Genomic DNA, 11,873 nt, shown 5'->3' on the forward strand with positions numbered 1-11,873 from the left:
TAGCAGCGACGGACAAGCCACGACTGCAGACCCCCGCCGACGCCCCCCCCCCCCCCCGCGGACCCCCGCCGACGCCAACCCCCCCGCGGACCCCGACCCCCCCCCGCCGACCCACCTTCCGAAATCCGAAATTTTCCGAAAACCGAAACACGGCTGGTCCCGAGGTTTTCGGATAAAGGATAGTCTACCTGTAATGACCAGATAATCTTATTTTTTTAGTGATGTTGATTGAGAGTTAATATATTGGCCAGGACACTGGAGAACTCTCCTGCTCTTCAAAATAGTGCCATGGGATCTTATACAACCACCTGAGGGGCCTCGGTTTAACATCTCAGCCGAAAGACACCACTTCCAACAGTGCAGCACTCCCTCAGTACTGTACTGGAGTGTCAGTCTAGATTATGTGCTCAAGTCTCTGGAATGGGACTTGAACCCACAACCTCTGACTCAGAGGCGAGAGTGCTGTCCACTGACCCATGGCTGACTCACAATAATACATATATTTACATTAGATGATATGTCAGAAGGAAAATAATGTTTACAATCGTAATGCTAAACTTTTATATACAGTTATTATAGTCGGACTAACTGCAGGAGCCAACTGACCAGGCTTTGGAATTCCAAACCAACTCAATAATTTCAACAGTCCATGCCCATAAATACTCCCACCCCAACAGTTGTATAACTGTTAGCTAAACTCACATGCAACTGCAAATGACATAACCAAGCAAACAACACTCCTATATTTTTTATTTGAATGTGTCTTGGTATCTCCCTCGAACCTGCAGTCTCTGAGACAACCAAGGCGAACAAAACTTTGGCCACTTGTTTTGAATTAGGCTGGGTGGTGGGGCGTGATTTTGAATGCGGCTGGTTTTTAAACATCTTTATGTATTGCGACTGAATTAAAGGTGCTGCCACTAGACAATGACGAGACACAAATGCTTCATTCCTGTCAGTAATTAAGTGAAAGGGAGAGGAGAGTGACAATTCCCCTTGAGCCAGATGCTTTATATCCTAGGACTTTGAAGGAGATGAGGGAGGAGATTTACAGGGCAGCGGTTATTGTAATTAATCAATAGGCACGACTGATCTCCCAAAGAATTGGAAGCAAGAAAATATGTCTATATTTTAAAAAGGGCGACAAGCTTGACCCTGGCAGCTACAGACCCATTAGTCTGATGTTCATAACGGACAAAGTAATGGATGCTATTCTAAGCAGCAGAACCCGTACAACAATAACTTAATTAAAAATATTACAGCATAGATTTGTAAGGGGAAAATTCTGCCTGACAAACCACGTTGATTTCTTTGAGCAGTTTACAGATGAAGTATAAAGTGAATCTCCCACTGGTATCATTTATTTAAGCTTTCAGAAAGCTTTTGGCAACGTTCTGCATGAAAGACTTCTAATTAATCAAAATAAAATTATAGGAACCAGAACATGGATAATGGCACTGCTCAAAACCTGCTATTTCTTTTACAGATGCTGTCTGACTTGCCTTACATTTTTAGAAAATGCTGAAAATACACAGTCAGTCAGAAAGTGTAAAGAGAAAAGGCAGGTTTTGAGCAGTGTTTCCAATTTCCAACATTTGCGTTTCTTTTAGTGTAGCCCAGGTTATGTGCTGAAGTCTGTCCAAAGACTTGCGCACATAATCTAGGGTGAAAATCCAGTGCAGTCTTTCGGATGAGACCTCTGTCCTATCAGGTGGATGTAAAAGATCCCATGGCAGTATTTCAAAGAAGGGTGGTGGGGAAACGAATGCTCCCCGGTCTCCTGGCCAATATTTTTTTTCCTTCTTCTGCCTCACTTTTTTTGTTCTCTCTCTCTCTCTCTCTCTCTCACTCACACACAAACACATGGCCCCTCTATATCTCTGGAGGAAAGCTGCGAGCGAGGGCTCTAAAAGACATATAAAAGTTCAATTTTGTAAATTATGGTAATATGTGATAGGTGAGCAGCTGCGGTAGTTATATTGTCTAAGTTCCTGGTACTGGTGGGATGGGCTTTGGGAGAGTTGGGGTACTGGAGAGATGGGCTTTGGGAGAGTTGGGGTACTGGAGGGATGGGCTTTGGGGGAGTTGGGGTACTGGAGGGATGGGCTTTGGGAGAGTTGGGGTACTGGAGGGATGGGCTTTGGGAGAGTTGGGGTACTGGAGGGATGGGCTTTGGGAGAGTTGGGGTACTGGAGGGATGGGCTTTGGGAGAGTTGGGGTATTGGAGGGATGGGCTTTGGGAGAGTTGGGGTACTGGAGGGATGGGCTTTGGGAGAGTTGGGGTATTGGAGGGATGGGCTTTGGGAGAGTTGGGGTACTGGAGGGATGGGCTTTGGGAGAGTTGGGGTACTGGAGGGATGGGCTTTGGGAGAGTTGGGGTACTGGAGGGATGGGCTTTGGGAGAGTTGGGGTACTGGAGGGATGGGCTTTGGGAGAGTTGGGGTACTGGAGGGATGGGCTTTGGGAGAGTTGGGGTACTGGAGGGATGAGCTTTGGGAGAGTTGGGGTACTGGAGGGATGGGCTTTGGGAGAGTTGGGGTACTGGAGAGATGGGCTTTGGGAGAGTTGGGGTACTGGAGGGATGGGCTTTGGGAGAGTTGGGGTACTGGAGGGATGGGCTTTGGGAGAGTTGGGGTACTGGAGGGATGGGCTTTGGGAGAGTTGGGGTACTGGAGGGATGGGCTTTGGGAGAGTTGGGGTACTGGAGAGATGGGCTTTGGGAGAGTTGGGGTACTGGAGGGATGGGCTTTGGGAGAGTTGGGGTACTGGAGGGATGGGCTTTGGGAGAGTTGGGGTACTGGAGGGATGGGCTTTGGGAGAGTTGGGGTACTGGTGGGATGGGCTTTGGGAGAGTTGGGGTACTGGAGGGATGGGCTTTGGGAGAGTTGGGGTACTGGAGGGATGGGCTTTGGGAGAGTTGGGGCTACTGGAGGGATGGGCTTTGGGAGAGTTGGGGTACTGGAGGGATGGGCTTTGGGAGAGTTGGGGTACTGGAGGGATGGGCTTTGGGAGAGTTGGGGCTACTGGAGGGATGGGCTTTGGGGGAGTTGGGGTACTGGTGGGATGGGCTTTGGGAGAGTTGGGGTACTGGAGGGATGGGCTTTGGGAGAGTTGGGGTACTGGAGGGATGGGCTTTGGGGGAGTTGGGGTACTGGAGGGATGGGCTTTGGGAGAGTTGGGGTACTGGAGGGATGGGCTTTGGGAGAGTTGGGGTACTGGAGGGATGGGCTTTGGGAGAGTTGGGGTACTGGAGGGATGGGCTTTGGGAGAGTTGGGGTACTGGAGGGATGGGCTTTGGGAGAGTTGGGGTACTGGAGGGATGGGCTTTGGGAGAGTTGGGGTACTGGAGGGATGGGCTTTGGGAGAGTTGGGGTATTGGAGGGATGGGCTTTGGGAGAGTTGGGGTATTGGAGGGATGGGCTTTGGGAGAGTTGGGGTACTGGAGGGATGGGCTTTGGGAGAGTTGGGGTACTGGAGGGATGGGCTTTGGGAGAGTTGGGGTATTGGAGGGATGGGCTTTGGGAGAGTTGGGGTACTGGAGGGATGGGCTTTGGGAGAGTTGGGGGTACTGGAGGGATGGGCTTTGGGAGAGTTGGGGTACTGGAGGGATGGGCTTTGGGAGAGTTGGGGTACTGGAGAGATGGGCTTTGGGAGAGTTGGGGTACTGGAGGGATGGGCTTTGGGGAGTTGGGGTACTGGAGGGATGGGCTTTGGGAGAGTTGGGGTACTGGAGGGATGGGCTTTGGGCGAGTTGGGGTACTGGAGGGATGGGCTTTGGGAGAGTTGGGGTACTGGAGGGATGGGCTTTGGGAGAGTTGGGGTACTGGAGGGATGGGCTTTGGGAGAGTTGGGGTACTGGAGGGATGGGCTTTGGGAGAGTTGGGGTACTGGAGGGATGGGCTTTGGGAGAGTTGGGGTACTGGAGGGATGGGCTTTGGGGGAGTTGGGGTACTGGAGGGATGGGCTTTGGGAGAGTTGGGGTACTGGAGGGATGGGCTTTGGGAGAGTTGGGGTACTGGAGGGATGGGCTTTGGGAGAGTTGGGGTACTGGAGGAATGGGCTTTGGGAGAGTTGGGGTACTGGAGAGATGGGCTTTGGGAGAGTTGGGGTACTGGAGGGATGGGTTTTGGGAGAGTTGGGGTACTGGAGGGATGGGCTTTGGGAGAGTTGGGGTACTGGAGGGATGGGCTTTGGGAGAGTTGGGGTACTGGAGAGATGGGCTTTGGGAGAGTTGGGGTACTGGAGGGATGGGCTTTGGGGGAGTTGGGGTACTGGAGGGATGGGCTTTGGGAGAGTTGGGGTACTGGAGGGATGGGCTTTGGGAGAGTTGGGGTACTGGAGGGATGGGCTTTGGGAGAGTTGGGGTACTGGAGGGATGGGCTTTGGGAGAGGGGGTACTGGAGGGATGGGCTTTGGGAGAGTTGGGGTACTGGAGGGATGGGCTTTGGGAGAGTTGGGGTACTGGAGGGATGGGCTTTGGGAGAGTTGGGGTACTGGAGGGATGGGCTTTGGGAGAGTTGGTGTACTGGAGGGATGGGCTTTGGGAGAGTTGGGGTACTGGAGAGATGTGCTTTGGGAGAGTTGGGGTACTGGAGAGATGGGCTTTGGGAGAGTTGGGGTACTGGAGAGATGGGCTTTGGGAGAGTTGGGGTACTGGAGAGATGTGCTTTGGGAGAGTTGGGGTACTGGAGAGATGTGCTTTGGGAGAGTTGGGGTACTGGAGGGATGGGCTTTGGGAGAGTTGGGGTACTGGAGGGATGGGCTTTGGGAGAGTTGGGGTACTGGAGGGATGGGCTTTGGGAGAGTTGGGGTACTGGAGGGATGGGCTTTGGGAGAGTTGGGGTACTGGAGGGATGGGCTTTGGGAGAGTTGGGGTACTGGAGGGATGGGCTTTGGGAGAGTTGGGGTACTGGAGGGATGGGCTTTGGGAGAGGGGGTACTGGAGGGATGGGCTTTGGGAGAGTTGGGGTACTGGAGGGATGGGCTTTGGGAGAGTTGGGGTACTGGAGGGATGGGCTTTGGGAGAGTTGGGGTACTGGAGGGATGGGCTTTGGGAGAGTTGGGGTACTGGAGGGATGGGCTTTGGGAGAGTTGGGGTACTGGAGAGATGTGCTTTGGGAGAGTTGGGGTACTGGAGAGATGGGCTTTGGGAGAGTTGGGGTACTGGAGAGATGGGCTTTGGGAGAGTTGGGGTACTGGAGAGATGTGCTTTGGGAGAGTTGGGGTACTGGAGAGATGTGCTTTGGGAGAGTTGGGGTACTGGAGGGATGGGCTTTGGGAGAGTTGGGGTACTGGAGGGATGGGCTTTGGGAGAGTTGGGGTACTGGAGGGATGGGCTTTGGGAGAGTTGGGGTACTGGAGGGATGGGCTTTGGGAGAGTTGGGGTACTGGAGGGATGGGCTTTGGGAGAGTTGGGGTACTGGAGGGATGGGCTTTGGGAGAGTTGGGGTACTGGAGGGATGGGCTTTGGGAGAGTTGGGGTACTGGAGGGATGGGCTTTGGGAGAGTTGGGGTACTGGAGGGATGGGCTTTGGGAGAGTTGGGGTACTGGAGGGATGGGCTTTGGGAGAGTTGGGGTACTGGAGGGATGGGCTTTGGGAGAGTTGGGGTACTGGAGGGATGGGCTTTGGGAGAGTTGGGGTACTGGAGGGATGGGCTTTGGGAGAGTTGGGGTACTGGAGGGATGGGCTTTGGGAGAGTTGGGGTACTGGAGGGATGGGCTTTGGGAGAGTTGGGGTACTGGAGGGATGGGCTTTGGGAGAGTTGGGGTACTGGAGGGATGGGCTTTGGGAGAGTTGGGGTACTGGAGGGATGGGCTTTGGGAGAGTTGGGGTACTGGAGGGATGGGCTTTGGGAGAGTTGGGGTACTGGAGGGATGGGCTTTGGGAGAGTTGGGGTACTGGAGGGATGGGCTTTGGGAGAGTTGGGGTACTGGAGGGATGGGCTTTGGGAGAGTTGGGGTACTGGAGGGATGGGCTTTGGGAGAGTTGGGGTACTGGAGGGATGGGCTTTGGGAGAGTTGGGGTACTGGAGGGATGGGCTTTGGGGGAGTTGGGGTACTGGAGGGATGGGCTTTGGGAGAGTTGGGGTACTAGAGGGATGGGCTTTGGGGGAATTGGGGTACTGGAGGGATGGGCTTTGGGAGAGTTGGGGTACTAGAGGGATGGGCTTTGGGAGAGTTGGGGTACTGGAGGGATGGGCTTTGGGAGAGTTGGGGTACTGGAGGGATGGGCTTTGGGAGAGTTGGGGTACTGGAGAGATGTGCTTTGGGAGAGTTGGGGTACTGGAGAGATGTGCTTTGGGAGAGTTGGGGTACTGGAGAGATGGGCTTTGGGAGAGTTGGGGTACTGGAGAGATGGGCTTTGGGAGAGTTGGGGTACTGGAGGGATGGGCTTTGGGAGGGTTACAGTGCTAGAGAGATGGGCTTTGATGGGAGAGTTAGGGTACTAAAGGGAAAAGCTTCAATGTGTAGGATGGTCTTTTCTTGCAGTTATATTCTGTGAACCAAAATGACCTCCGGCCAATGTGTTTTGCAAATACAGAAGCTCTGAACATGTGTTACATCATTTGTAAAGCTGCTATCTGGAATTAATAGCATCTGTTGCCTGTTGAATAAATGTGTCATGGCTATTCTGTGATGCCTTAGAAAATGCTCTGAGCCATGCATTACTAAATGGTTCATTCTGCCAAATTGGTAGAGTGGGAAAAGTGAATCAGGCCTCCTGATTACATTTGTATGGAACACTGAGAAAATCATGAATGGGCTTTTATCCCTGTGTGGTGAGATTAAATATGAAAGTGCTGTACTGGAAGCAGTTAATCAGTATCTTTGTTCTTTTCCTAGATTACGGAGTCTGGGAAGGAGACCCTGCCCTCCTGGCTGCATTGGAATCCCGTGAGTCACTCCCTGCAGGGGCTGCCGCTGGACACAGACAGAGGAGTTCACTATATCTCGGCCACTGCCCTGGAGCTAGCTGCCAATGGAAGCCTGGTGCCTTTCGCTGAAGATGTCTTCTCCATTGAGGTTCTGCCAGACGACCCTTTGGACAGCGCTCCCCTCGCTCTGTCATCGCAGTTGGTCAGTGAGGTTACGCCGTTGGTCTGTCCGCATGAGGAGCCCCTCACCATTTTGACCGTGATCCTGGATGCTGACCTAACTAAGATGACAGCCAAGCAACGAGTGGGGCTGTTGGACCGAATGCGTAAGTTTGCCGAGGTGGGACTCCATCAAATGAAGCTGGTTCCAGTTGTCAACAACCGGCTGTTCGACATGTCCGCCTTCATGGCCGGGCCTGGGAATGCCAAGAAGGTAGTGGAGAATGGGGCTCTGCTGTCCTGGAAAATTGGATGTTTCTTAAATCAAAACAACATCCCTAACATCAGCAGCGTAGAGATCCCAGCCAAGGAGGGGACCATGTCTGCTCAGCTTGGCTATCCCGTAGTAGGGTGGCACATTGCCAACAAGAAACTACACGTGACTAAGAGAGTGCGAAGGCAGGTAAATCCCACTCCAACGCCTATCATTGTAGCGCTGCCACCAACAACTGCTGTAAGAGAACCTCCTACTCGTATAGTCCCAACGCCCACCTCTCCGGTTATTGCTCCCACCACGGACAGAGTGGCACCACCAATCAGGAAACCGTTGATAAGTAGGCCCATTAAAACTGTCAGACCAAAGGATACAATTACCCACACTCCCACTTTGGGTCCCGTGCAGCCAACCAGGGTGTTGGAAAAATCAAGTACAACCATCCCCGGTCAGATTGAGCCTACCGTGACCAGGCCCGGTTACGTCGAGCCCACCGCTGTGCCATCTCCGCGCACGACCAAGAAGCCTCGGGTAACCACTTTGAAGCCACAAGTTACAACTCCGACCACTATTTCCACAAGCACTAGGAAGCCTAAGGGGCGAACCAAGGTGCCGCGGGTCGTCACCAAGCTGCAAACCACCTCGCCCCCCGCCAGGCGCACGACCAGCGCCGTCCATGCCCCCAAGCCTACGCGGCTGCCGATTGCCGACAACCGTCCGCCCGAGCGCATGAACCACATTGACCGCGTGGATTCGTGGGTGGGTACCTACTTTGAGGTTAAGATCCCATCCGACACATTTTACGATCACGAGGACGGCACCACCGACCAGCTGCAGTTGACCCTCAAACTCAAGGAACAACAGCCGCTGGCCGAGAACTCATGGGTCAAGTTCAACGGCACCAGCCAGTTGCTGTATGGCTTGCCAGACACCGGCCATGAAGGCAAGCATGAGTACTTCATGCATGCCACAGACAAGGGCGGTCTGACGGCGGTGGACGCCTTCGAGGTCCACGTGCACAGCCGGCCTCACGGCGGCAAGTCGAGCGCCAAATTCGCCGCTCGGTTTCACGGGGATCACCAGAAGGTGGCCAACGATGTCAACAAGAAAATCCAACTGATCAAGAAGCTGGCCTACACGTTCAGCGACCGCAACAGCAGCACCGTCACCCTGCACACCATCTCGAAGGGCTCCATTGTGGTTGAATGGACCAACAACACTCTCCCACTCGACCCCTGCCCGGAGGAGCAGATTCGGTCTTTGAGCAGGCGCATTGCGGATGACCAAGGCAAACCTAGTCCAATGTTCATGGCCACTATGGAGCCAGAGTTCTCCCCCATCAACGTGACCGTTACCGGAACGGGGGGCTGCAAGAACATCCAGTTCGTGCCGGCAGTTCAACTGAGAGCGCTTCCCGCTGAGCCCACCACGTCGACTGCCGTGGGCGAGGAGCCGGCCAGGACCAGCAACGATGACGTGTACCTGCACACGGTCATCCCAGCGGTGGTGGTGGCTGCCATCCTCCTCATTGCCGGCATCATCGCCATGATCTGCTACCGTAAGAAGCGGAAAGGGAAGCTCACCATCGAGGACCAAGCCACCTTCATCAAGAAGGGCGTTCCCATCATTTTTGCAGATGAACTTGATGACTCCAAGCCCCCGCCTTCATCGAGCGTCCCGCTCATCCTCCAGGAGGAAAAGCCCCCTCTCCCTCCTCCCGAGTATCCCAGCCAGTCCGGCCACGAGGCTATCCCCCTGGGCCAGGATCTGATTGGTGAATACACGCCTCTGAGAGAAGAGGATCCCAACGCACCCCCCTACCAGCCTCCGCCGCCCTTCACCGCGCCAATGGAAGGAAAAGGCTGCCGTCCAAAGAACATGACCCCATACAGATCCCCACCACCCTACGTCCCACCCTAATACATAAAGAAGACTGGAACCCCCATGCCCCCTCCCCTGCCCCCAACCCCTTTTCCACACCAGTGCTGTCTGTAGGGGAATGGAAGCCTGCCACCATTTTAAATTTTTTGAGCACTGGGTTTGTTGGTTTGGAAGCCAAGTATTGCTGAAGTTTCACTGCAGCCCTTAACGCTGTTGATCACCTCCCCTGATTGGCGGGATGGTCTCCACCAGTCAGCATCGTTTCCTCGATCTCTTCTGTACATTGTTACCGCAGGCTTCAGAACATTTGTTTTAAAATGCTGAAGAGACCACGGGCAGCACTGGGGGATGTTTGATACTGTTTGCCTTTAACACTAATTGTACTGTTTTCTATTCACACGTGTCTAGCAACGGAAGTATAACAAAACGGTAGCCTAATGTAAATGTCAGAGACTGTACTGAAATCAGTTTGTTTTACATTTAATCCACTGTACCTAAACTTATACTTCTAGTTTTGGCCATGTTAATTGTTTTAAGGTAGAACTTTACTCTGCTCTGGCTCTTGGGACACCTTGTCAACTTTCATTTTGCTTGTTTTCACTTCTTGCTGTCTCTGGCCTCTGTCACTGGTTCTCTAACTGTGTTTCCTTTAACATCACCAGGTCTCATGTGCTCTTTTGACACCGGGCGCTCTTGCAAAGCCGTACGGCGCACCATCGCCCTGCGTGACAGCGCAGCACATCTCTCGCGTCGCACGCTCTTCTTTTCACGTTCAAGTTTGATGTGTCGTTCACCTTTTGTCCTGCCTCTCCACCGCCTTGCACGTTTTCTTTATCTCTCCGGGTTCTCTCTTCTCACTCGCGCCCCATTTCTTGCTCTTTTGTCCCCTCTCCCTCTTCAATCTGTGCAGTTAGTATAAAGTTGCTCATTTGTCGGGTCCTGCTACTCCCATCTCAGCGCCTTGGCTGCAGACATACAGGGGTCTTATGGTAGATTATATTCTAGTCAGCCAGAAATGATTAAAATAAAAAAATTCAATCTAATTTTTTTACTAAATTTTTGATACAGCCTCAATCCTTTTATTAAAAGCATACTGCAATTTGTAAACGCTTGGCTTCTTAGGAAATGTTAAAATGAAATTGGTTTTGATTTTTTTCCTCTTTTTCTCTCTCTGTCTCTATCTCTCCTCCCTCTCATAGATCACCTTATAAATTTTAATTTAGAGGGATTTAAAAAAAAGTTTTACTGCTTTTATTTTTAAAGATGATTATTCTCACAGGATATCATGTAGGTGTGATGCCTGCCATACTTTACTGGACTGAACCACAAAGAGATGGTATTTGGAACTTGGACTCGCAAAAACCATTGCAATAATCGTGTGCTGCGCTAGCTTGGGTGGTCAGGCTCTAGGGCTGGCTTAGTGCGTGCGCGCGCCATGGGATCTTGAAGCCATAATAGAACACGGCGCACATGCGTGTGCGCTTGGATCTGCAGTGGCCAGGAGAGAACTGATTCATCCATCACCACGGTGATTGGCGGGCAAATCAAAACAGAATAATGCATTGTTAGCGATTTTACTTTTTACAGTTATTAGTAAACATTTTATTTATGCCACTAGGCACTGTATGTTGGAAGTCTTGTATTAAAATGTGTTTTCACCAAACTGATTTTCCTTCTGTTCCTTGTAAGATGTTTAATATATATATATGGGATTGAGTGATACAGTGATCGAGGCACTGGCCTTTCACCTCTAGGGTATGCGATTGAATCTAGCCCAGACTGATGGAATAAAACTTTGCTCTATGTTAAGCCACTGTGCCTATTGACACAACTGCGTCAGCCAGGGAGCTGCGCCACAGAGCAGGACTTACAGCAAACAGTCTATTTAAACAGCACTACAGAAGAAAGCCTATTTAAACAGAGACTCTACAAACTACAGCAAACAGAACTCATGACGGATACTACAGCAAAGTCTCCCGATTATATAAAAAAAAGCAGGATTATTTCACCAGCAAAATGCAGTGGGTGGAGGATAGTTACATCATACAAATTATGTGTGTAAAATCAACCCCAGTCACTTACAGCAGTGTGGTCTCCAGGCGTGATTGATGGGGGAATTACCCAATCATCTCCATTCTGGCCAGGAACCGTGGTGTCACTATATCCAGCCATGTTGAGTCATAGGGTCTCGAGGTGAAATAAGCTGGGCAGTCTCGACCAGACCTCGGAGTGGGAGCGAGTCCACAGCACAACACTGCCCATAGTTCTATGTGCCCAGTCATTGAAAGTTTTCCATCTATGGAGCATCTATCCCACCTCAAATTTCTTGCCCCTGAAACTTTTCAGTCAGACTAAACATTGATTGGCATACACCATGTTGATTTAGAGAAAAGTAATTCATATTTCTGCCATTTCGCTGTCATTGCCTGTGAGTTTCTTGTGTGTATTCCTTGGTGGCCCTATCCTGATTTTTCTTTTGTATTTGTGTCTGTAGAATATACTATTTCATTTTATATTCCTTGATCATTTAATTTTGTAGTTTTTCTTTGCCTTCCTAATTTTTTTTAACTTATTTCCTAACCTTTTCATATTCCCTTTTGTCATGCTCTCCTTTGTTGTCTATGTACTTAGTGTATGCCATTTTCTTTAGTTTCAGTGTTGCCCTTATTTCTTTATTCATCCA

General features: G+C 51.4%; 1 protein-coding gene across 6 annotated transcripts in view; it reads left to right on the forward strand.

Moving 5' to 3' along the window:
* The window catches only part of dag1 (dystroglycan 1), a 134,716-nt gene extending 123,863 nt beyond the window's left edge, over positions 1–10,853 (forward strand). For all 6 annotated transcript variants that reach the window (XM_086001289.1, XM_086001292.1, XM_086001291.1 and 3 more), the window contains one exon: positions 6,845–10,853. In XM_086001289.1, the coding sequence (XP_085857415.1) occupies positions 6,845–9,229 (2,385 nt within the window). In that variant the 3' untranslated portion in view covers positions 9,230–10,853. The remainder of the gene's footprint in view (positions 1–6,844) is intronic.
* The last annotated feature ends 1,020 nt before the right edge of the window (positions 10,854–11,873 follow it).

This window comes from Somniosus microcephalus, chromosome 11 (assembly GCF_052327205.1).
Source record: "Somniosus microcephalus isolate GS21.2 chromosome 11, FLI_Smic_1.0, whole genome shotgun sequence".
NCBI lineage: Eukaryota > Metazoa > Chordata > Chondrichthyes > Squaliformes > Somniosidae > Somniosus > Somniosus microcephalus.